Genomic DNA, 25,630 nt, shown 5'->3' on the forward strand with positions numbered 1-25,630 from the left:
GGCGCTGCCGGGAGCAGCGCCGCGCGTGCGCGAGAAAGGCGCTTCCGCCGTTGGGGAGCGGCGGAGTTGGAGGTGGAGGGCTGAGGCCTGCAGGAGTTGCGCGGTGCGAGGCGGGGGCAAGGCAGGGACAGGAGCTTTTGGGAGCCTCTCTGTCCCAGGCGGGCGGGACCAGCAGCGCTGCTGGTTCGGGGATGTGAGCTGTCTAAAGGATTTACGAATTTAACCAAAGCGTTGTTTGTTTTTGTTTTGTTTTTTTTTTTTTGTGATTGCAGGTTTGCTCCATTCGCGTGTGCGACCCGAAGCAAGGGGTTGTTTTTGCGGTCTCTCCCTCCCGGTGTTTGTAAGAGAACCGAGAAGATGGTGAATGTTCTGAAAGGTGTTCTGATTGAGTGGTGAGTAACAGCGCTTACCGCCTTTCCTTGTGTCAAAACCTGCTTATTTCTCCTTAAGTAACTTAAGAGTCTGGACAAAAGGAATTGCTGTGATGCAACTGTTTGAGTTACCTGTAATTTCCATAATTCCGAAATGTTTTCTTCTAAACATTTAACTTAAGAGGTGACATCGTGACTGTTCAGTTAAGGTGTGATAAACGTACAATTCATACTTGAATTTTTTTCCATGCAATACTACTTTGAGTAAGAACTGTGTTCTCCTGGGTTTTGGTTATCCTTAAACAAAAGTATGCTTTAAGAAAACATGTTTTCATAGTACTATTGCTGAAGACAAAAATGTAAGTTCAAACTTAGCTTATTAAGGGTTGGATTTTTGGTTTTTAGTTGTTTGTGGCTTTTTTTAAGATGCTTTAGCAGAAGCATAGGGGAACTTCTCTGCTAATCAAGCAGCTGATTCTAGTCATTAGACTTTATCAGTTTATTTTTGTCTCTAAAGTAACCAAAGCAATTAGTACTGTGAAAGAAACAACCTTTTCAAAAGCTTCATATACTGTATTTAACTTGTGAGTGACTCCTGAGATTAGTAATCATTTCCCTGAAATCTTTGGAAGTGTCTTCAAATGATGTTTCTTCTGTTTGTTTGTAACTGTATTTTATTACACTGAGGTGAGATCTGATGTATGTTTGTCTCTACAGTGACCCAGCAATGAAGCAGTTTCTGCTCTACTTGGATGAGTCAAATGCTTTGGGAAAGAAGTTCATCATACAAGACCTGGATGAAACTCATGTCTTTGTATTAGCTGAATTGGTTAACTTCCTCCAGGAGAGAGTAGGCGAGTTAATGGATCAGAACTCATTTCCTATTACTCAGAAGTGAAAAGACAAGAGAAATGGGATTACTGGAAGGAAACTGAATTTCAATAGCATGGGTTGTTTTAATAGATAACACTGTGATTTGTAAGTTCTACATAGAAGTGGCTACTCTGAAAAATGCATCATTTTTATAGACAAAATACTATGGAACTGGATTTTGTTTCTTATTTTGAAAGATTGTGGTATCTTTACTAAAATCCTTAAAATTCTACAGTTGAGGACTTGCCTAAAGAATTTTTGATGCATGCTCTGTGTTTTTCCTTTAGGATTTTTATCTTGCAAAATGATGTGACCCAAAAATTAGTGTTTATGCATTTAAATGCTGTATGGACTCCTCTGACATGTTATGTTTCTGTGAAATTGTTTGACTCTGATTATAGTGTGACTGATAGAAAGTAAAGCATATCTGTTAAAGTATGATCTGTGCTTGTTGGAACATCTCTGTAAGTTGAAGGCATGGTCAGATAGTGCTTTAACTTAATGGGTTTTATACACCAGAATGAAAGTCGGTGTGACTGTTTTATTGTTGTGGTTTTGTTTTGTTTTCCAAAAATTTATCAAATGCCCCATACTACTTGCCTACTTTTACCAAATCACAAATTAAAGGGGTAACAGAAATGGGAGACCAATCCTATATATAATTGCTTTGGTCACAGTAAGCTATGTGATCAGGAAGAAGGAGATTCACGTGCTCTACCTGCGAAGAGGAAAGCTGGTTTGGGATTTTTTTTGAGTGTTGTGTTTTTTCCTTCAGCTTAGCTCTTCCTCCCCTATTACTTTTGGCTGCAAAGGAAAAGCTTCATAGTTTCATAGTTTTTTGTTTTGGTTTTTTTTGCTTTGTTTTTGTTTTTAGTTTTTACATTGTATTTGTAACTCTAGCTCAGACACTGGCTTGTTTAGTAAGCGAGCCTAGTGCATGATGATGGAATCTGTGAAGATTCCTGTTTGCAGGTCAAGCACATGCAGATTACAGAAACAAGAAGAATAGTATGTATTACTTTTTCTCTTATCCTACTTCCTACTCAAAATAGTAAAAATTATTGGGTCTATAAGTAATCATTGACAAAAGACTTCTGGGATATTACATCAAAGGGAAGCTTGGTTTTCAGAGCTCCTCATGTACATCAGATAGACGCCACGTTTTTATCTTCGGGGAAAAAACAAGTATAAATTGAAAAGCTTTTGTAAGGAACAGTTTCCTTTCTGACTCTCCCACTGCTGCTTGTTTTTCTTGTACAGTATCTATCAGATTAGTTGGTGGGTTTGTTTTTGTTGTTTGTTTGGGTTGTTTGTTGGTTTTTTGGGGGGGTGTTTTGGTTTGGTTTTTTCCCCTCAGGTACAGGGAAGCTTCAGGAGAAAGTTTCACTAGATATTTTTAATCAAAAAGCTGTCCAAAGAAAGTTCTGTAGAATAGCATATATTCAGGCTCACGTGGATAAGCAAATAGGCTTGTAGAATTTAGCATCGTGTAATTTCTGTTTCCTTTATTTGGAATCCTTGTTTGTTTTCCACCCAGATTTTGCTGAAAGGTAAATCATACCTCACTCTCTCTTCAAATGACAGCATTTGAAAAGTCATGTGTGGAATTCCACCTCTTAAGCTTCTCTATATTTAGCATGTCTAGTGCTCCATTTCTGTTGTGATTTTCCTTTTAGGTCTATAATAAACTTCTTGCAGTTCTTGGGTTTTTCTCCTGGTTAATTGCACAGCTTCACTGTTGCATTACCTGTGTTTTGGCTTAAATTTACAATTGATAAATGGCTTACATAATACAGACGGATAGAAATTCCAAACTGTATAAACTAAATAGGCATGCATTCTTATACTCTTGTAACTTTTTTTTTCTTTTTTTGAGCAAACAAGTTTATGGACTTTTAACTTCTAAACCTGTCAATAATTTGATCGTTTCTGCAACCTAACCAGGCCTGATTGATTCTGTACTGTAAGAATAAACAAATGATGTAAAGAAGCAAATTGCTATCATTGTATGTGGTCTAAGCGACTGAGTTCTTTGTAGTCCCTAGGGAAAAAAGGGTCTTGAATCACATAGTATGGTGAAGGAAATCCAATGAGGAAAATTGAGTAAGTATATAAATTAAACAAACAAAACACCCAACGGTTTCTGGTATTTGAATAAACTTGGACCTCTGAAAGGTTTTGGTTTTTTTAAAATGCATGTAATCCTGGAACTTGCATGCTTTAACAACAAAAAATAATTTTAAAAATATGTATCTATAATGCTCAGATGGGAGAAAAGTAGATACAAGTGTTAAAAATATCAAGACATTTTGAGATAGTCAGCATTTACACCTTTTCATTTAGGTGGGAAATACTGATGAGTAGAGCTTGGAATGAAACATTATGTGAAGAATACATTTTAAAGACTAGAAGCATTTAAGAATAAAAAACTGAAGGAGATCTTTGTAAGTATATACATATTTTGATTATAGAGTTGATATTGTGAGAAAATCAGCTCTCACTGTATTTGAATATTTTATGTTAATTTAACATTTGTATCCATTACTAGTAAGTTCACTTTTTTGCTAATATCTAGCACAGGAACTTCACTCTGCTCAGCTTTTGCTTGAGCAATGAAAAGAGAACTTGAATGACAGACTTCTGGTTGCTGCTTGTTAAAGCACCAAATTTTATCTTAATGGGCTTTCACTGCTCACTTTCTGCTTTCAGTCTGAGTTGAAAATATCTTGTCTACTGGAAGAAGAGCGTGGTTAGAACAATTACCTAAAGGACACTTATTTGAACTTCATTTATTACTTGCTACTTATTTATACTTAAATCTAAAAAAGATTGCAAGTTCATTTATTTGCCTTTTGTGATGTAAGCCAAGTTGCACTTGGGTAGTTACTGTAACTTGAAGATGGTCATAAGTACTGGTTTCCTTAACACAAATACAGAAGCTAAAGACTAATATTTGACAGAAAGATGAGAGATCTCTAAAGCAAGGTAAGAGAATTTGAATAATTCAAACAAAGTATGTTATATGGGAAGAGAAGATGGAAACTGAAAATACAGCTTCCTATTAAAGCACCTCATTTTTATTGAAAATTATACTATTGAGCATTTTGAGTTTTTTGTTCGTCTCATTTTTTTTTTTTTAAGTTTTTTAATGTGCTTCAAAGAAAGCTGTGTAAAAAGCAAATAAGCCTAAATTCTGCTATATATTTAGATACTTAGACAAATTGTGGGATCAGCTAATTTTGGAGAGTGGGTTATTTTAGCACGGGTGTTGGCAGCACAATGAATATGATCCTAGTTAGTTGGTATAGATAGGGATTATAATAACTTAGTTTACTTGTGCCCAATTCATAAGTCCCCTCTCCTTCTCTCTGGTACAACAACTAGCCCAGGAAGAATAATTGTCCGGTGAAGTAAAGGAGGAAATAACCAACAATCACTAGAGATAATAGATGTTGCATCAAGAAAGAAAACTGTATTGAAAGAAAATAGAGAATGCTTCAGGGAATTCTACCAGTTTATCTGAGAGAACCCAGACTGAGAGGATTTGATTTTGTAGCTAAACTGCCAGCTTTGTTTCAGAAAATGGGAGGCATCTGAACCCATTTGAAATTACAGTGGTTTTGTTTATTTGTTTAATGTGCTTATAATGGTAGTTTGGGGTTTTTTTGCTATTTAGCACAAAAAGATCTAGGTGGCTGTGTGATGTGCTACACTAAACCTTCTCCAAGTGCTGTTGTACATTAAGAAATCCTCTATTACAGTCTTTCCAGGTTTATAGGGTGCATTCAAAAGCATATCTTCTGAGTCTCTCTTTTTTTTCCCCACTGTGCCATAACAACAGTTTTTACTGTTTTTTCTCACTCAACTCTTCAGGGCCACCTCACAATCTAGAGAACATACATTTTATGCATTAACAGGATTGTTTACTTTGAATTGAAGATAATGGTATTTCATGGTATCATTTAAGTGACTTGTGTTAACCTTTCTTAGTTGGCATCATCACCATAAAACTGTCCAATTTCAGTCAGCCCCTAGGCCGAACTTGCAAAAGTAGGACTCTAAAAAACATATATGTATGTAATGTGTATGTATGTCTGTTTATATATATATATATAAATCAAGAAGTCTTTCATCATATAAACCAACACAGTCTGAGAGGTATATTTTGCTCTTCCAATCAAGCAATAGGTCATTGAAGAAAACAGTAAAGTTTTGTAATAAATTTTTTTGCAGTTCCAAGTTCCACACAAATTTCCACCCTGACTCCTTGATTATCCCACAAATGATCCTGTTAAAGCTGGTAGTGGTTACTGTGAAATGAAGCATTACTCAATATGTCAGAATTGGGTGTCTGTGTTTGTTTTGTAATTCAGACTGTGGCAAGGCCTACAAAATTAAGATTATACAAAATTAAGGATTCAATAAATTGAAAGTCATGGTGATGGAAGAACAAATTCTTCCTAAACTAAGTCATTATCTTTGGTCCTATGACTTAACAACTAATAAGAACTTTAAAATATAGGATATCTGATAGAAATGTGATGTGGAGCTGGGTTTTTTTGTTTTGCTGGTTTTTGGGGTTTTGTGGAAGTTTTGGGTTGTTTTTGTTTGTTTGGGGTTTTTTGTTTGTTTGTTTGGGGGTGTTTTTATGTGGAATAGAAGTAGTATTCTACATATTGCTGTTTCAGGTTTTCAGAACTGAACAGTTGACAATTTGAAGATAGACCAGTAAGGGGAGCTCTTACCAACATTTTAAGCTGCTATTAAAAAAATTGCAACCTGGGCTACGGTGGGTCAAAGACTTATGGTGCTTTGGAGCATTAGGTAGGCATTCAGCTAGGGATGAACACTCGACTTCAAAGGATCCTTCTAAAAAGTTACTTGCTGTAGGAGATTTTGGAATGTAGTATTTTTAGCTCAGAAATTTCTTAGATGTTTAGTTATCCAATGTTTTCTTTCTGTGCTTAGGTACACAGTCATGTTACATTAAAAGGATGAGTCTGAAGTATGGTCTTCCCTTCAGATGTTAACTGGTAGGTCTGTGTATCTCCACACCAAGATCCTACTTTAGGAATTGTTCTAAGTTAAATAATTTTTAGTGGGTGCAAATCAAAAGAAGACGTTGTTTATAAGAAGTAACATTTATGAATTTTTTCCCTCTTTATTTCCTCATAATACAAAATGTGTGTGATTGTAGCATACCTGTTACTCAGAGCACAAGCACCATACTATATGGAAGACATATACAACATTCAACCTTACTGTATTTCAGTCTGCACTGGGGATTTCTGCATCCCTATCCCTCATCATCATGGCTAGGCTTCACGAACAAAGATTTGGGATCCCTATCCCTACAGTGTTGCTAATAGTACATGGAAATGAGAAACATGGAAAGTTTTTCCCTCATTGGCCCCCCCAAAATGAATAGCTTTATTGGTTTACACCTATATAAATGTAAAATTCAGTACATTCTCTAAACAAACAAACAAGTACCCCACAACACATACCAATTAAGTTTTAATAAGAAGGGGAAAAAAAACCTCAAGACCTTGAATATTAGTGATTGTATTTCTCACATAAACAGAAAAAGTAATTTTCTCACTTCTGATTGCATAGCAGTAATAAGAAAATTAACTACAGAATAGAAACAGACTATAACATTGCTGTCAGTGAACAAATTTTAAAAGTGAAAATTTTAGTGTATTACTGTAAGCTTTTAGCTTTTTGTATTTGAGCAATTTTACCTGTTAGTAACAAGTATAAGGTTCCTGAAAGAAATCTCATTTTCAAATTAATATTTTTCTTTTACCAAAATAAAAGCAGACTCATAATACCCATGCAGGAATGTGCTTGAACACACCAAAGAAAATCCATCCAATGTCAAAACTGATAGATATTTGATTAGCCACATAACTAGCCCCTCAGGAAAGAAACAGCAAGCAAAATTTCTGGATGACTATAGATTGAAGGAGTTGTCTGTCAGAGCTATACAGTTGTTCATTTTTCTATTGCAGAAAAGATGGACCCCATTGTAAATTACAGGACATGCAGAACATTGGGTACACTTGCAGCAGTGAAGAGATCACTCGCAGATAAGGAAGTATTCTGCATTTCTACAATGTTGGCATAGCTGATACACTAGTGAGAGATGCACATACCAAACAAGGCCCTATGATCTGTCACCATTTTGTGTGTTGTGCTCCTGATGTATCAAAGCTAGAGGGGTGAGATCAGAGGATGAAAGAGCAAGAAGGCAGGAAAGAGGGAAGAGTGTTTTAGGATTGCAACTATTATTTCCTGTTAATTCTGAAATTGAACAAAATCAGAAGGAGCATAAAGACTAAGAGATTGCACTTCAATTAATTTTAATTTTGTATCCAAAAACAGACTTACAATTAACTAGAACTTAATTGGTTTACAAAAGGTCCTGTATTTATCACCAGAGCCAATGTAACACAAGGACTGGGAGAGCAAGTTTTCTTACTTTTATGCCTATTATTTTACCTGTCCTGGATGGGACCACTTTTTCACATGGAATGATAGTGCAGTTTTACTTCCTTTTAATCTTTGCATTCTCCAACACTGGCAACTCTACTGAGCATAAAATGTGTTTTGCATGTGTGTCGTATGTATATCATTACATATATGGGTATTCCAGAAGCTAAAGATTCAGCAGGGATGAGTAACCCTGGAATAATTATGGCCTTCTGTATCATCAACAAACTTGAAATTAAAATACAAAAGAAAAATCTCTCTTCAGCTGTAAAATGAAGCATGCTCCCTTTATTTGATTTTGCTTTTGGTCAAAACAAACATTATCTTTTCATCTTAGGAAAGTTATAAAGTCAGTATAAAACTGAAGACAAAAGAGGTGTGGTTTCTTAAGGAATATTTGGAATGGATATTGTTAAGTGCAGCCCTGACAAGGTCAGTGTGATAGAGGACTGTGACAGCTTTCTGCTACTGACCAGGTCACCATTTGAGCAGAGGGAGCTGCAAACAGCATTAAGGGGAGAAACAGAGTAGGGAAGAAGTGTGGGCAAAGCTAAGCATCTGAACAATTCTGTCATGTTGTCCAGAGAACCTGAAGCCTTGGAATTAGTAAATGTTTCCCCTTTTGGCTTTGAGTAGCATTTTTAAAGCTGTTTTTGCCATTTTAGCCCGTTGTGTGTCAGAATGAGATGTATGGAGTGGGAAGGAAGGATTCTGAGGGTGTATGTGTTTCAGAAGTTGGTTCCTGAAGTTGTTTGCTACAAGTATGAAAAATTAGACCAAGCTGAGACTGCCTTTTGAACATGCAGAGTTATTCTAGCTCATTTTTTTAATGTACTACAAAACAAAGGGAACTCTGAAGGTCATATAAAGAACTTTTATTGGTTGAATTGCTAACTACAAGACACAACTCACTACACCTCTAAATTTGAAACAGTGAAGGAGGCTTTCATGTAGTGCAATTTTCATTATCATCACAGTTACATGAATATCATAACCAAAGCAAGTCATAAAAACAAACAGAGAAGATTATGGATGTTGTCTACCTGGACTTTAGTTAAGCCTGTGACACTGTCTGTCACAGCATTCTTCTGGAGAAACTGGCTGCTTATGGCTTGGCTGGGTGCAGTGTTCGCCAAGTAAAATCCTGGCTGGATGGCTAGGCCCAGAGTGGCCGTGAACGGAGTTACAGCCAGCTGGCAGCTGGTCAGAAATGGTGATCTTTAGGGCTCAGTGTTGGGGCCAGTCCTGCTTAATATCTCCACCAATGATCTGTACAAGTGGATTGAGGACACTCTCAGTCAATTTGTGGGTGACACCAAGTTTGGCAGGAGTGTTGAGCTGTTGGAGGGCAGGAAGGGTCTACAGAGTGATCTGGACAGGCTGGATCGATGCGCTGAGGCCAACTGTATGAGGCTCAGTGAGGCCAAGTACCGAGTTCTGCACTTGGCTCACAATAACCCCATGCAGCACTACAGGCTGGGGGATGAGTGGCTGGAAAGTGGCCCAGAAGAAAAGGACCTGGAGATGTTACAGCCAGCAGGAACACGAGCCAGCAGTGTGCCCAGGTACCAAAGAAAGCCAATGGCATCCTGGCTTGTATCAGCAATACTGTGGTCAGCCAGAGCAGAGAAGTGACTGTCCCTCTGTACTCAACACTGATGAGGCCACATCTCGAATACTGTATACAGTTCTGGGCCCCTCACTACAAGAAAGTCATTGAGGGACGTGTCCAGAGAAGGGCAACAGAGCTGGTGAAGGGAATGGAGCCCAAGTCTTATGAGGAGCGGCTGAGGGAGCTGGGGTTGTTCAGCCTGGAGAAAAGGAGGCTCAGGGGAGAACCTATTGCTCTCTACAACTACCTGAAAGGAGGTTGTGGTGAGTTGGGGGTTGGTCTCTTCTCCCAAGTAACAAGCGACAGGACAAGAGGAAATGGTCTCCAGTTGTGCCAGGGGAAGTTTAGGTTGGATATTGGGAAAAATTTCTTCACCAAAAGGGTTGTCAGGCATACTGAAACAGTCTGCCCAGATAAGTGATTGAATCACCATCCCTTGAAGGTTCAAAAGGCATGAAAAGGCATGTGGATGTGGAAGCTGGGAAACATGGTTTAATGGTTAATATGACAGTTGCTGTGTTAACAGTTGGACTCGATGATCTTAGAGGTCCTTTACAACCTTAATGATTATATGATTCTACAGTATGCTCACCTTTTGGGAGAAAGATACTCTTCATTGCCCAACAATATTTCTTACAATTTACAGAGGAAAGGGATGTTTTGGAGTCCTTATGCTGAGTAGCATTATAAGCCTCAAGCAGGTGGTGGGGATTTCAAGGGGGAACAAACATAGGAAACTGGGGTCCCTAATCAGGTATTCATTAAAGTATGGGATATTTTTGAAATTATTTTATTTGGACCTAGAGCTGCATTCTATCATTGTATTATATTTCGTGAAAACCATAAGGAAAAAGAAAAAACCCTCAGTATATTAGTAATACTCTTGCAGTGTATTTTTCTATACTTAAGTCTAGGTTGAAATGATTTTTTCAGTGGAGTAAAAGGATTTAAATATTTGATCATGTTCCATTATGCTGTAATTATATTGGGTTTGTTTTTGTTATTTTGTTTGTTTTTTTTCTTTTTAAGAATTAACATTTGATCTTGCAGCAACCTCTGTATTTGTTGTATTTTTTATTATGGAGGGTGATAGCAGGGAAGTAATTTGGGACTCTAGTGATAAACTGTGTTTAAGACCTTGAATATTTTGATGGATTTTCCCTTATTCTTTCACATTTTTCAAGAACTCTATATTTGAATGTTGTCTCCATTGAACTTTGCAACAACAACAACAACAAAAAAGGACTGCTTAAGCTTTGCTGTGCTGTTCTCTTACTTAAACTCCTCATGAGACCACACTTAGAAATGCTAAAAGGTTTTGAAGAAAGTACATGTGGCAGGGGGCTCTGTAGATTTAAGCTAAAAACAATATAAATTTATATCTCAGCCATTAAGGCACCTGTCTGAAAAGCCTCGGGACTTCGGAAGTATTTCCACCAGCTGTTATTTATTTTAATATTCTAATGTGGTCTTTGCTGAGCAAGTTCTATTAATTGATTTTTTTAATATTGTAGACATATTCAAAGGTCTCACTTTGAACAACTAGTTTTATAATGCTAAACTTTTTATGAAATGCATAAGAAGGAACCCTACCCCAATGCAGCAAATAAAATAGGCAAAAATTACTGTGTTTGTTTAATAGAGTAACATATAGACAGTCATGTCTTTCTCTCCTGGCCCTCCTCAGTACCCATTTCAAATTTAATTTACCATGCTTTAATGTAATTGATCACAATTGTATGCAGAATTCTGGGTGAAGTCTTCCCAATACCACTGCAACACTTTCACATTCCAGATCTCTCTTTGAAATTCTGGGAATATTAACTTCTTTCATGATCTCATCAAATTGATGCCTTGTGGGTATTCTCTTGTTGACTGAAAGATACAGATTTTTCTCCTCCTCTCTTTTTACTTGATGTCTTCAGTTGAAAATGAACATTTGTAAGTCCTTCAATTCATCACTTTTAACTTTGTACTATCATATTTAATCCTATTCTTTTTAGTGGTCTGCTTCCATGGGTCATCCATTCTTTTCTGAATGATATATCTATTTTGATTCTAGGCTGTATTGTTGATTCTCAAGTTTGTATTGTCAGCAAACTTTATTACCATACTCATGTTTTTGTTTTAAGGTCACCTAACAAAAATATTGAAAAGGCAAGTATCAGGGCCGATTGTTCAGGGACTCCATTTACTGTATCTCCTCAGCTTGCTTTCTTTGGAGCACCATCCACTGCCACGCTTTAGTTCCCATCTCTTGCCATCTGTACTAATCCTCATTTCTTCATCTTAATATCTTGCGTGGCATAATGTGAAATACTATGTCAAGTTAAAAAAGCAAAAAACAAACCCACATGAATGTATTTCCCTTGTTTAGGATATCAGTCATTTGATGAAGAAAAATGCATTTCTATTCAACTTAGTCTATATTGCCCCATTTTCCCATTTACCAAAGTGTTTTTGTTCTTTTCTAAAAATGTTTTTCAAATCCTTATGTGTCATTCACACCAGATGGATAATTCTGAGCTTGCCCTTATTGTTCCCTTTGTTGAATACAGGTACAGTCTCTTCTCTTTTATATGCTAGAGTTGATAGACTTAAAAAGATTATTGGTGCTTTTAATATGTCAGTTCTTTTTGTATCCTGGGATGACATCTTGTTTTCCCAGGTTGCATTAAGCTCCTCGAAGAAGCAGGGCAAAAATATATATGGAAGATTGGAGCTGCTTCCACGACAAAATGAGGCAGGAGGAAAGCTGGGGTGAACAGCCAGTCCACTAGAGGGTTAGTTAATCCTCATTCAGCCTGGCTATTCTCCTCAGCTACTGAGGAAATCCTTGCTCTATTGGGGAATCTGCCCAAGCAAGCTTTGTTTCTCTTTCTCTGATGTATTCGTCTGTGGTGGAGGAAAATTGCGAGGTGAGGTACATCAAAAGGAAATGTCTTTTGGAATCATTTGAGCATATAAAGCTAACAAAAATTAGTTAAGTTTGCATGTGGAAGAAGTACAAGTGAATAGATTTACACGGGAAAAATGAGTAAGTTTGCATGTGAAACTCTCCAATGCATTAAAAATGGGGTAGTCATTTATGCTGTAAATTCAGAGAGATGTGAAGAAGGAAACTAGAATAACAGAGACATCTACAAAAGCAGTTGTTGCATTGTAACACAAGCCACTTCGGTACCTATTCTAATTTAGGTCCTGTGGAGGAGTGTTCTGCAAGGGGAACTCTGTGTCTCTTTTTTTTTTTTACAACATTTAAAGGCAATTTTAGGCTTCTCAGTTGTATAGCATACGTAGCTGAATTGAGCTTGTGGAACTCAAAGGTGTTGTCAAGTTTTTGTAATAGTCAGCCTTGTGCAGATTTAACCACATGCCAACATTAAATACGTTTCTGCTTATCTGCTAATGATTACACCTGAGAGATATAAGAACATAAACGTATTATGTTGATAGAGTGAGCTGCAGCAATAGTAAGTGTGCATTTTTCTGTGCATTTTTATTCAGTCCTCACCATGTAACAGGGGGCAGAATGAGTGGGACTCCTGCAAGGTATCACTCAGTCATGATCATAGTTTATAGAGGCTGGTGAACAACTAGGACACATAGTTTTCTTTTGTGATTATGAACCCAGATACAAGTTCTAATGCAGCTGAGAGAAGGGTCTAGTAGGCAATACTGTTGCACCATAGTTAATGTACCTGGGTGGAAAGGACAGGGTTACAAAGGAGGTTAAAGCAGCAGTGGTGTTTTGCACACCTCTCTATGATATTTTTTGCTTTAGTACCGAAATTAAATTCTTATGATGGCCTGTAAATTAGGAATCGAGCTAAGTTAAACATAGGAACTGAATGATACAGTGGTTTTAACTGTTTTGGTTCCTCAAAATTTTCTGCTGAAGAAGTAATTCAAATAAACGAAATGTAGGCCTACTGGGGGGTGGTGGTTGCCTTTGCAGATATCTAGTGGGTAATTCAGGGACCCTGGTCTCCACAGCTCACCAGTTGAGAACAACTGCTGTAATGCACCCAGAAATGGAGCCCTAACTCCCTGATAACTTTTTACTGCACTTCAGCTATAGGATCTGTTAAGACTTGCCCCAGGGTTTAGTCTGTGTAGGGTAACTGAAAATCTTCAATAAAAAAGCAACTTTTTTTTCTAAATGAAGATTATATTAACAGACAAAATTTATACCTAACTCTAACACATTATCTCAGGCTTCAAGTCTTCCAGATTTTCACACACCTAGCTGGCCCTTGTCAAAAGTTTGGCTCGTTATTGCTGTAGGTTATAATATAAAATTCTTATGGAACTTTGGGGAATGGTATGAAAAATATTTACCCTTTTAGTTTCTCAAATGTTCAATAAGTTGTAATTACTAAAGCCAGCAGGGGATTGGGCCTTTTCACTTCCTCCTCTCAGTGTACTATTCTTTGGATGGCTTTTCTAGAGCTGATAATTACAGTTTGTTCCCGGTTTCCTTAAACTACTAAGTGCTTCACACTTCTTTTGTTTAGGTATTTTGTTGGTCCTTTCTGAAGAAAGTGAATGTGCACTGAATGTGATACCAGAATACAGCATCAAAGTTTGTTTCCAATACCAATTCCTTTTTTACTGACGCTCCCCCAGGTCTTGTAGTGTTGGTATTTCTAGATTGTATTCTGAATTCTGAGGATAGAGGCATTCTCTCCCACAAGACACTCTCTTGACCCGTTACTGTAAGCATGATTTTCTCGGAGCAAAGGTTACACTTAGCATGGGACACTGGTCAGCACAGCTAACTTTCACTCACTGTAGCTTTTGGTTTGAGCCAAAATTCAGGAATTGAATTGGTGTCAGCGTTTGTGATTTTTGCAGGGAGGAGTGTGAGGTACATGACGAGGCTCAATGCCCCAGATACTGCCACCAACTTCTTTTCCTTCTTTCTCAGCCCTGAAGGCAGGAGGGATAAGTCAGCCGTAGGTGCTTTGTTGTCAAATAACCCCTATTTCGTACAGGCCATTGTGATTCCTGTTTCAGAGGGGGGTGAGGGGCTGAGGGGAGACAGTGGCGGCTGTTTCCCCTTGTCAGACGCGCTGTTACCACGCCGCGCCGCAGCGTGCCCCCCGTGCATCTCGCCGTGCCCTCTGCCGGGATCCCGCGGCGGTGGCTTCGGGGCAGCCCCGGCCCGGCCCGGCCCGGCGGGGGCGGAGCCGGCCGGGGTAGTGTAGCGGTCACGTGGTGGGGGTCACGTGGCGGGGGAGCCGGGCCCAGCCGTCGCCGCCGCCGCTCCGGGAGCGGTGAGAGACGGAGCCGGGAGGGCGGGCAGGGAAGGAGGGAGGGAAGCAGGGAGTGTGGGGGGGAGGGAGCCCGCGGGCGCGAGTGGCCACCGCCCGGTCCGCCGCTGCCGCTGCGCCGAGGTGAGTGCGGGAGGGGGGGCGCGATGGGCCGGCCGCTGTGCGGGGCCACGGGCGGCTCCGGGGCTGTTTTCCTTTTGTTCCGGTGGGCGCCGGCGGCCAGCAGGGCGGTCCGCTCTCTGGGGGCGGGGTGGTCCCGGAGCGCCGCCGGGACGGGCGCGTCCGTTGTGTGCCGCGAGCCGCGTCCTTCCCGCGGCGTTTCCCCCGCGCCCGGCGGGCACCGGCCGGGATGAGCCCCGGGAACGGCGGGCGAGGGGTAGCCTGGAGCCCCCGGCCTTCCCTCGCACCTGCGGCTCTGGGCGGGGGAGCTGGGGGGGGGTCTCCGCCCTCTCTCACAGACTCGGGAGCGGGCGGGGGTCCGGGAGCCGCGGGCGGCGGCGAGGGGAGCGCTGGCTCCGGCAGCACCTGTGACTCTCCGCGCACCGCCCGTGCCGCTGCGATGTGTAAACATTTTCGTCTTTTTCGTCTTATTATTCTCTTATTTTCTTTTTTTTCTCCGACGTCTGTCCAGGCCCCCTTACGGGGAGGGGGACGGAGAGGTCTGGGGGCACACGGTTCGGAAATATGCCCTACGATATGGTAAAATTCGCCCAAGGAGAGCAACTCCTTCGCATTCTTTCGTGTTGTGTTTTCTCATCGTGCCTTTCAATAAGCGTCTCTGTGCGAACGTGTTCCAGCACATTGGCTTCCTAAAGGTTTCCGAAAAAAGTGCACGAATCGTTTGCCTATTCAGTGCTTAAATTTGACGTAGACATTAGAACATACAATTAAAACAACTGTATGGGGTCAGATTAAAGGTCCGTCTTGTTTGGATTCCCGTTTCCGCAAGTGGCACGTAGCAGATGTTTAGGAAACACCATAACAACAGGGTGAGCGTGCTGTGAATCTTTGGGAAAACAGCCAGGCCTCCAGCGATTTGAGGTTAAGGGACTGCCTGAGTCAAATGTGATGTTTTAGTATTTAAGACTCCTTTTTCTTCCATAACTTAGATATACATGTTTTCAAAAAAGAATAAGGCAAAGGCCTCTTCATAGAAAAGTTTTTTTCTTAAAAAAAAATAATTGTAGTCATGTTATTGTCATAGGTAGTTTCGTTTTGCCTATATTACATTTGCCTGTCCAAGGATTACTGATTGGTGAGCAACATCCTGTGTTTTGAATAGGTAAGGGATATTTGCAATGGATATTTTCTACAGATATGGAAGCTGTAAATAAAAAAGTTGTTTTTTAATGTCTGCTTTTACAAATAATTTGCAAAATGTAAATCTTAACACTAAAAATAACTGTTTAATAAAATTAAGTATAGTGAGAGCTGTGTCAAAATAGCAGGTATTTTACCAGAAATACAGTATTGACAGCTTTGAAGATGATTATATGAACCCCTAACAATTAACTATTTACACTTAAGCTTAAAGGGTTAACTTATTTTCTCATTACATCAAGACTTCTGGTAAAATAATTTCGATAATACCATCACAGATGTTTCCACAATAGCAAAAGCATGGTGATTCCTGGGGATGCTAGCTATTAACTTGATCTTGCAATCTTAATTCAAGAAATAGCTTCATGCCAGTAATTCCTAACCTGATTGCTCTTATAAGGAACATTCGCACAAGTGGGCCTCATTTTTCACAGGCAATATGAATGTCAAGCAAAGTAGAGCTATTTCAAAAAACTGCATATTCCCCCACGCCCCCGGTGGAATTTTATAAGAAGGTCATTATCAGTTTCTTGGGGGCTGAAAGGAGATAGTGGGTTGGTGTGTGTGTATAGATAGATATATAAGATTAAAAATAGCTTACAAAACTGACAACTATAAGTATTATGAATGATTTTCATAGAACGATGATTATTTTTTTTGTACATCAATTCTAACAACTGCAGAATTCTCACCTAGTCAACAGATGTTTATTGTAAAACCCTTAACATGTTTCATTATTCTATGAAAACCCTGCTCATGTTGAACTATACTGAGCTCATGATGGTCTGTTTAAAATGTTCAATATATTTCCTTCAGTAAGGCGATGAATAGCTTTAAATCGTTCTATTATAACCTTGCACCAAGAAAGCTGTTTAGTGCACCTGATACCTTTTTATCACAAAAAAAGATTGATTCAGCTGAACTTTCAAATAAAATCAGTTTTGTTTATAACTAGCCTCTAGAAAAAGTTGTACTTGTTTTATGTAATTATTAAGCATACTTATAATACACAGCTTTTAGCAGTGCTTTTCATTATTAGGTCTCAAAGCACCTTGCAAAAGAATTCAGTGTAATTATTCTCTTCTTATCTTAGGGTAATTATTACCATCTTATCTAGTGCTCATAAAGAGATCATTGTCTGCCTGTGATTGTTATAAGAAACTCTGTAAGAAGGTCTAATAATAAAATCAGATTTTTTATTTAATCCTTTTTTTACACTAAACCCCCACAAACTTGCCTTTCTGTTTTGTACAGTTTTCTGTTGCAGCATTTTTATTTCATTTAATGAAGACTGAGGTAATTTCACACTGTACCTTCCATGCCAGTGTTGGAAGCTAAGCCTGTGCTTTACGTATAACAGACTTCTCTTCTTAGTGTTAGAAGAGACTTTGCTGAAGGCTTAACCAAATTCATTGATGAGTAAGAAAATGATTCAGGACAGTTCCTGTTAAGGTGATTGAAGTAGTAATGGTGCACGCCTCTAGTTCAGTTACCAGTGAGCTTGACTGCTAAGAGAGTTAGAATATATGTCTCTTGATATCTATCAGGAAGAAAAGTGTGTGTGAATGTGTGAGGTTACATGGCCAGCATCCTCATGTCTTCTTTGTTTTCCTTCATCTCCACCATGGAGAGCTGGTAGAAATAGTACAGAATCTTACATTTCGTTTTTTTGACTGGAACCACCAGTTCCAGTCACGATCAGTGTTCCATTTTTGTAATGCTCTGGTAACAGAACAAACTTCTGATGCTAGAGGTGTGAATTACACACCCTTAAGTTGTTTTCCAACTACCTCTATCAGTTGGGGTGCGCAGATGATTATTACTAATTATATTATTGGTGCATGTAAATAGTTTAGTTTAGGTCTTGAGGTCTTCTACTCAGTTGCTATTTTGCAAAATAGGACAAAAAGTCTTTTTTTAAGTTCAAGACAATACATTAAATCATTGCTATTTGGGGATAAAATGTATGGCCAGTCTTCGCGAACGAAGATTTTGGGAAAGGTCTATTACCATTCAAGCCTGCGCAATGGAATTTTTAGGTGAGACACAGCATGCGCTGAACTGAGCCCACCCTTTAATCCTAAGGTTCATCTGCTGGGGCCAAGCGAGCTTGGACAATGGCAGTGAGGTCCTCAGGACGTAGGTTTGTTTAGAGTGACCTTCTCATAGATGGATGGCCTTACAGGGCTAACGAGCTCCATCTGCCCGGGGGAGTATCCCTGACCGGGAATCGAACCCGGGCCGCGGCGGTGAGAGCGCCGGGGACCCCTGGTGGTCTAGTGGTTAGGATGGGGATAAAATACAAGTTAGGAAATGTATGAAAGGTTTGATAAGGGAAGGACTATAGTTTGGGAAGCATGAGAGGAAAGTCCTGCTTATCAAACCTAATTTCCTTTTACGACAAGATAGCCCACCTAGCTGGTCAAAGGAAGGCAGTCGATGTCATGTTTTTGGATTTCAGTAAAGCTTTCAATACTGTCTTTCACAGGATCCTTCTGGACAAAATGTCCAGCACACAGCTGGATAAACACATCATGCAGTGGGTGAGCAATTGGCTCATGGTTGAGCACAGAGGGTAACAGTGAATGGGTAACCTCCGACTGGTGACCTGTCACTAGTGGGGTTCCACAGGGCTCCATCTTAGGCCCTGTGTTTTTCGACATCTCCATAAATGACTTGGATGCAGGACTGCAAGGGATACTGAGCAAGTTTACAGATGACACAAAACTGGGACGAGCTGTTGACTCCATCAAAGGCAGGGAGGCCCTGCAGAGAGACCTTGACAAATCAGAGGACTGGGCAATCACCAATCATATGAAGTTTAACAAGGGAAAGTGCTGGATTCTGCACCTGGGATGGGGCAATCCTGAATGTACGTACAGCGTAGGGAAGGAGATACTGAAAAGCAGTGCCACAGAAAGGGACCTGGGGTCCTGGTCAATGGCGAGTTGAATATGAGTCAGCAGTGCCCTGGCAGCCAGGAGGGCCAACCGTGTCCTGGGGGGCATCAGGCAAAGCATCACCAGCCGGTCGAGGGAGGGGATTGTCCCGCTCTGCTCTGCACTGGTGCGGCGTCACCTTGAATATTGTGTGCAGTTTTGGGCACCACAATATAAGAAAGATATTAAGCTGTTAGAAAGCATCCAAAGGAGGGCATGAAGATGGTGAAGGGCCTTGAGGGGAAACTGTGTGATGAGCGGCTGAGGTCACTTGGTGTGTTCAGCCTGGAGAAGGGGAGACTGAGAGGAGACCTCATTGCAGTTACAACTTCCTTGTGAGGGGAAGAGGAGGGGCAGGCACTGATCTCTTCTCTGTGGGGACCAGTGACAGGAACCAAGGGAATGGCCTGAAGTTGTGTCAGGGGAGATTTAGGTTGGATATTAGAAAAATGTTCTTCACCCAGAGGGTGGTTGAGCACGGGAACAGGTTCCCCAGGGCAGTGGTCACAGCACCAAGCCTGACAGAGTTCAAGAAGCATTTGGATGATACTCTCAGACACATGGTGTGACTCTTGGGGATGGTCCTGTGTAGGGCTAAGGGTTGGACTCGGTGATCGTTGTGGGTCCCTTCCAACTTAGCATATTCTGTGATTCTATATAATAAATAATATAGGAACTGTATTGCTAAACAGTGTAATGCTATCAAGTAACATAAGCTTGGATAACTTGCATCTAAGTTGTGAACCTTTTATTAAGGAAACGAAGGCTTACCTACTGTAATGAAGTGTTTGTTAGAATTCTTATAGGTATAGTCAATTATTTGAGTTGGATCTCTGTAGAAACAATGCCTGCTTGTTGTCAGGCTAACATCTAGATTTCAGTTAGGTTTGCACGGTTTCAGGTTATTTGGAAAAAGGTCCAAGAGGAAATGTTTTGAGAAGTCCAGTTTCAAGAAACTACCTATTGGTATGTTCATTGTTTTTGTGTGACTCTTTGTTCTGAACCATTTTTTTGTATTTGATCCATTATTTCTATGTTGTGTCATTTTTAACTAATGCTGTTGTTTACATTATTTTACAGTACTTAAAAACTTCAGTATGTTTTAAATGGTCTGTGATAATAGTTTTCACTTTGTGCTTATACCTATGAAAGACCTTAGTATTATTCAGCTATGTGCCATATCATTGATAGCTATATCAAAGCTGGTCTGAGGAATCTCCCACTGGAAAGCTGGGCTGTTTGTGTAGTGTGGAGGTCCTTTGTTGCTCTCTCCATAGTTTGAGAGCTAGCAGACCCAACTGGTAGTCATACACTTTCCTGGGTGTGAACAGTCTCCAACATCCTTGTCGTGTGCAAAATACTTTTTGCAAAACATTTACTTGAAGAATGATTCTCCCATTAGAATATAAAGATCTAGCATTTTTTAATACTTATATCAATCCATCTTATCAGTTCTTTCTCTGCTTTGTATGTGCAGTGGAATAGATTCCTCTCCTTTGAAGACAGTCTTTTCACTAAAGACTTGTTGAAGCAAATATCTTGCAGCTTAACTGCTTTCTAAATAAAGTCTTCATATATCTATTGTTTCACTAGTTTGGACAGTAATCGCAATGTAAAATTTCAAAGGTGACCAAATCCATTCACATAGCCATTTAAAGAAAATTCGTGCAAATACTTTACCAGTGGTACCTGGCGCCGTTTAAGCAGACAAAAACATAGAAAGGAGCCATGAATGTTGGACACAATATGAAAAGAGAATCTTTCTGCATCTATAGTAAGAATATGATAGAAGAGCAGTATTTTTGAAGATAAGTAGCAAATAAAGTTATTGTAAAAAGCAAAGGTTGACTGCCTGCTGTGATCGTAATGGATCACAGTCCACAGGAGGCTCTTAAGTTGTAGAAAGACCATAATTAAAAAAATTCTTAAGTTGTGAGAGGGAGAAAGCACTCTCACTTTTATTCTCTTTTGGGTGCGTTATTTAGTACAGTGGGAACCCACGTCTGTTGGGCATCCAAGCATTAGTAGCAATGTTATTGCTGCCTGTGCTTTATAAAGAACAGATCTCTCTATTCTAATGGAAAGGTAGGATGACTTTTAGGAAATTCTTTCAGTTGTAAATACCTAAAAAATAAAACACAACCCTAGAGATCTACCTGTCTAAAATCTGAATAAAATACCCGGAAGGGAGATTGACTAACATAAGTCCTGTCTTGCAGATCATAGGAGGTGTGGATAATAGTTAATGTTGTATAAAAATATTGAAAATGTTATTCATAAAGCTATTTTAAGTGTTAAGTAAAACTTTTAAGGGGGAGTGAATTCAGCTAAGGGAGAAGGAGGAAGAGTTATATATTTGTGGTGTCTTTCCCAGCTCTCACGAGTCATGTAAGTATATTAAGAACTGTTACTATATAAATATCTTGGCTGCCATACAAGTGCCCTACATAGTGTTTGGAAATGAGGGACTTGAACAGTGTAGGTGTTGAACCAGCTTTAGGTATTGTACCTTCCTGTTTCCCAGGCACAAAAATACAGACCTAAGAATGGTATATCAGCTCAGACCAGAGATGTTTCTACATTAGTATCTTGTTTTTAACGGTGAATGATAGCAAATGCCCAGGGAAGAGTATCATAGCGTGTGCAAATAGCTGAGTGTCTGAAGGGAAATATCACTGATTTCTAACAGGATGCAGTTTAGGGGTCTCTGGGCAGATGGTTTGGTAATTAATCACATGGGTTGTAATAGTTATGAATTTATGCATCTTTTTTTTGAACCTGTGATAGCTTTAGCATCTGCTGCATCCTGTGACACAAGAATGACAGAAGTTTAAAGTGTCCATTTTTAGTTAGACTGTTGCCACTTTAAGAGTTACAATCCTCCACTCCTTTCATTTTATATGGTGTAAAACCCAGTTGTTTTTAATTTGTAAAATTTTATATGAAACTTTAATGGATAAAGTTGAGTTCTTGATGTGTACATATGGAATGTGAGGCCCTGTGTACGAACTCTTGTTTACTGAGAAATACAAAAAAAGAAGTCTTCGTAAAATCTCACTTCCAGTAAAGTCCAGTTTATTTATGCCTTGCATTTATCTTAACATGGAACCTGAGAACTGCTTATAGTCAATTTTGCTCTTAGCAATGTGTCTTTTTGTAAAGACCATGGTGTTCATATCTGTATATGAATTCTACCTATAAAAAGCTGGCCTTTGAAAAGTAGTTGCCAAGTTTGTAATTTTTTACAAGAATAAAGGAAGTTTTTGATTGAGATTTTGGTGTGAACTTTCTGTAATTGAGTAGCAGAGGACACATATCTGTATTTGTCATATGGTCATTCAAGAAAAAAGTAAGGCACTCCTGAATAATTTGGAAACAGAACAGTATGTTAATGAAATGGCTCTTTCCTATGGTCAATACCCGAGAGGAGAAAAGACAACACAGAAAGAATCAGGTCTTGCCGATACCATCCAAGGAGTCTTTCTGCTGTGCCTTTTGCAACTGGACTTGTCTATCTTGCATTGGCCTCTTTAGCTACCAGCACACTTGTAGCAAATGAGGGTAGAGTCCTTCCCAAATCTTCGTTCGTGAAGCCCTGCCATGAGATGAGATGGTCAATACCCAAATTTTCACTTAATCTGTGAGGAAACGATATAAATCAAATGGGTTTGATGTGCATTTCTGGACTTGGATTGCTCTGGAGTCTGTTGAGTGCTTTTGCGGTTTGTTATGAACTTATCCCTGGTTTGGGTTCTTACTTCCTTCTCTTAAATGTTAGGGTTTGTTAGCAGATCTTTAATGATGTTTAATGATGTCTAAGACAAAGGATCCTTTATGGTGTATATATTTTTTTTTTACTTTGTCAGAACAGAAAATGGGGCCACAGCTTCCATTGTCCATTAGCTGTTTATTAATTCAATTAGCTGAAACAGTGAAAGTGGTTGATTCTAGGAGAGATTTAAATAAATGTATTTGAATTTTATAATGACATGGGAAGCTATGCAGTGGAAATCCGCTATCTTGCATGAATAATCAAGTGATAAAATTATACCAGCTCGTGTTACAGGTATGCACTTTGAAACCATTTGATGTTTTTCCAAAGTGGAGATAGAGATATAAAAAAGATTAAAAAAAGATTAGAGCAGTGGAGGAAGGGACACGGTTCTTCTAAGGATATCTATATCATCTTATTGGGAACTGTAATAGACCACTATGAGCAGGAATTAGTCTGTTCTCTCAACAAAAAAAACTTTCATGCAGGGTTCTATTAAAAGCAAATACAAATCACAAGATTAAGTGGTTAAGTCCTCTTCCTTTGAGTTACAGACCTTGCAGAGGTGGATTCCTACCAGATTTTGCCAGCCCACTGAGGAGACATTCTCTCTTCCTTTATACCAGCAGAATTAACCCTGTGGAACATGTATTAAATCCAATATAAGTTATTTCCTAGTGTTGCAAAGAGAATTTTTGAATTTGAAAGTCTGTTCACTGGAGCTGTAATGAGATTGAGAAAAGCGTACTGTATAAAAAAAGTATAATTTGAGCTCAATACTAGTGCTAGGAGTATGATGGCTGTACAGTATTAGTCCCTCCTCCCAGAAGCATCAGGGGCTCATGCTGGGTAAATGCGTTGACAGCATCTCCTGGAAAATACCTAAGCTTAAATGCTGTAAGTCTTATTAGCAAGATGCTAGTCTGCTCTTCTGCAGAGGAAATGGACATGGAGTGAGGACAGAAGGGAAGCAGAGCAAAGCTGATGTGTACAGATACATTTCATCCACATAATGTAAGTAGTTCACAAGAATTGTGTTATTACATACTTCCTAGTAGCAAATTGCTGACTGTCCTCATTAGGGAAACATGTTCAGTCAAAAAATACCCATATCCAATGGATAAATATCCAATACCTGAATGACAGAGAGATGGTGAAGACACATGGACAGGGCTGACATGAAGCAGTATGAGGATTTAATAACCATATTGACTCTTAGAGGCAGGATTCACAATGGCTTTTTAAAGGAAGGATTTTAGAGTCTGGCTTCAGTGACTTTTGCATGGTATCTTCTAAATCCTATTAAGGAGTTATAGAGGACTTTGTTTTTTTGATTGTTATGGACAAGAAGTTAATAATGGGAAAAAACCAAAACGAAACTAGTACTTATTTTTATTAACAAGGGAATTGGAAATTGCTCTCTCTTCCAAGGGTTTAAATGAAAGACCACTGATTAGATAGTGATGATGTAGCTAGGGAGATGAGGAAGAAGATTATATGGAAAATTCTTATAATACAGTTTCATTTTCAGTACTATGCTGGTGGGTTTTGCAGTCATTATTAATATAGAAAACAGACGACCCGAAGAGTGGTTGTTCTGGGCTAAAAGTGACCAGTAATGCTGAAAGATCTCACAAAAGATTGCCTCCTATTTCCATGAGATGTGACAGTAAAGTCTTTTGTCCCTGTCATAGGGAGGTTATATTCCAACGGTTGGATTGTTAATTGTCTTCCCCTTCTCCCTTTGGAGTTTGCTTTAAATATTTCTAGTGTGAGGGAACGTCTAGCTGGTTTGGAGAGAAAATATTTGTGATTTAATTGTCCAGTGCTGTAGTGCCAGAACAACCTCTTGCAGTTAAGAGTTGGACGTGGTGATCCTTGCGGGTCCCTTCCAACTCAGGATATTCTGTGGTTCTGATTCTGTGATTCTGAATTTTAAAATAACATTGCTCATTGAAGTTTCAGAAATACTAGGAAAACTTTGATCCATGATTTGGATTTGAATTTGTGTCCATCCTTGTCATCCAAGGATTCACGGGGAAACCAAGAATTAGCCAGCATTTGCTTTAATGAAAATCCTCCTAAAACGATCAAATGACCTTTGCATTGGAAATAACAATAGGATTTTTATAGTGTCTTCAGGAGTAGATCTGCTACTAGTTGTCCATCATCTTTAAGGAAGATATAATGGGACAGATATGTTGTGAGGTTTTGGATCATACTGATTTTCCTCTGGCTGTGTAGTCACAGTTTTGACAAGTATCAGGAGAGAAATCTTGTTTGGGTTTTTTTTTTGGTTGTTTAGTTTTAAAGCACCTCATTGTGTTAGCTGATCTAAAAATCTACCTGGAAAATTGCCCCAATTTGAAAATAAATAACAATTGCATGCAGGCATACTTGGCTGCACAGCAAGATCTATTTTTAGAAAAGATTTCTGTCTTGTTTTTACTTAATTTTAATGTTGCAGAGTTTTTCCTTCGTTTGAGACATCCTAATGAATTTTGACATCTTTTCCAGTCCTTCGTAATAGATAAATGAATGCATCCTCTGGATCAGATTTCAGAATCATTTGTGTAAGGGAAACCATGCTTATCTTCAGATAACCCCAGGTATTCCAGTAATTCCCAGTGTGTTTGAAGTTCTGCCTCTGTTTGGTGTTTACTCTGGTGGGTCTTGTGGTTGGAAAGGTGAAGTAGGCTGTAGGAAGCTGCTGCCCTGTAAGTACAGCAAATTAAAAGGCAACTGCAACTCCATGTAGATGAGTGTTCTGATGAAATGGTGATTTAAAAAAACCAAAACCAACCTGTGTCAGTCTAAAGTAACAGTTAAATTTCGATTTTATTTTTCTTGTGCGTTAGTTGAGGATCACAGCAGCAGGCTGGGAGTCAGAACTTCTGTACTCTCTCAATTCTACTATAAGCTTCTGTATTGCCTTGAGATGCTTAATTGTCTTTTACTCAGCAGTATAACGA

General features: G+C 39.2%; 2 protein-coding genes across 3 annotated transcripts in view; both read left to right on the forward strand.

Annotated features, from left to right (window-relative positions):
• The first annotated feature begins 17 nt into the window (after window positions 1-17).
• On the forward strand, window positions 18-3,239 carry GTF2H5 (general transcription factor IIH subunit 5). 2 transcript variants are annotated; one of them, XM_027689107.1, is made up of 3 exons: window positions 18-103; window positions 273-392; window positions 1,089-3,239. In XM_027689107.1, exons 2-3 carry the CDS (start codon window positions 358-360, stop codon window positions 1,267-1,269), a joined length of 216 nt encoding a protein of 71 aa, XP_027544908.1. In that variant the 5' UTR covers window positions 18-103; window positions 273-357; the 3' UTR covers window positions 1,270-3,239. The 2 variants fall into 2 exon arrangements, with proteins under 2 accessions (XP_027544908.1, XP_027544913.1); XM_027689112.1 differs by having other exon boundaries at window positions 48-121.
• An 11,321-nt stretch (window positions 3,240-14,560) lies between these two features.
• TULP4 (tubby like protein 4) overlaps window positions 14,561-25,630 on the forward strand; it is a 151,793-nt gene continuing 140,723 nt past the window's right edge. The window contains exon 1 of the mRNA XM_027689131.1: window positions 14,561-14,630. The gene's annotated coding sequence lies outside the window, so the exon portion shown is untranslated. The remainder of the gene's footprint in view (window positions 14,631-25,630) is intronic.

The sequence above is a fragment of the Neopelma chrysocephalum genome, unplaced genomic scaffold (genome assembly GCF_003984885.1).
Source record: "Neopelma chrysocephalum unplaced genomic scaffold, ASM398488v2 Primary Assembly neopelma1_23, whole genome shotgun sequence".
In the NCBI taxonomy this organism is placed as follows: Eukaryota; Metazoa; Chordata; class Aves; order Passeriformes; family Pipridae; genus Neopelma; species Neopelma chrysocephalum.

Bases quoted from the DNA above. Each gene is read 5' to 3' on its own strand.
- GTF2H5 (XM_027689107.1), top strand. From the start codon at position 358: ATGGTGAATGTTCTGAAAGGTGTTCTGATTGAGTG. The intron at 393-1,088 runs GTGAGTAACAGC...TTGTCTCTACAG, and splicing joins AAAGGTGTTCTGATTGAGTG to TGACCCAGCAATGAAGCAGT.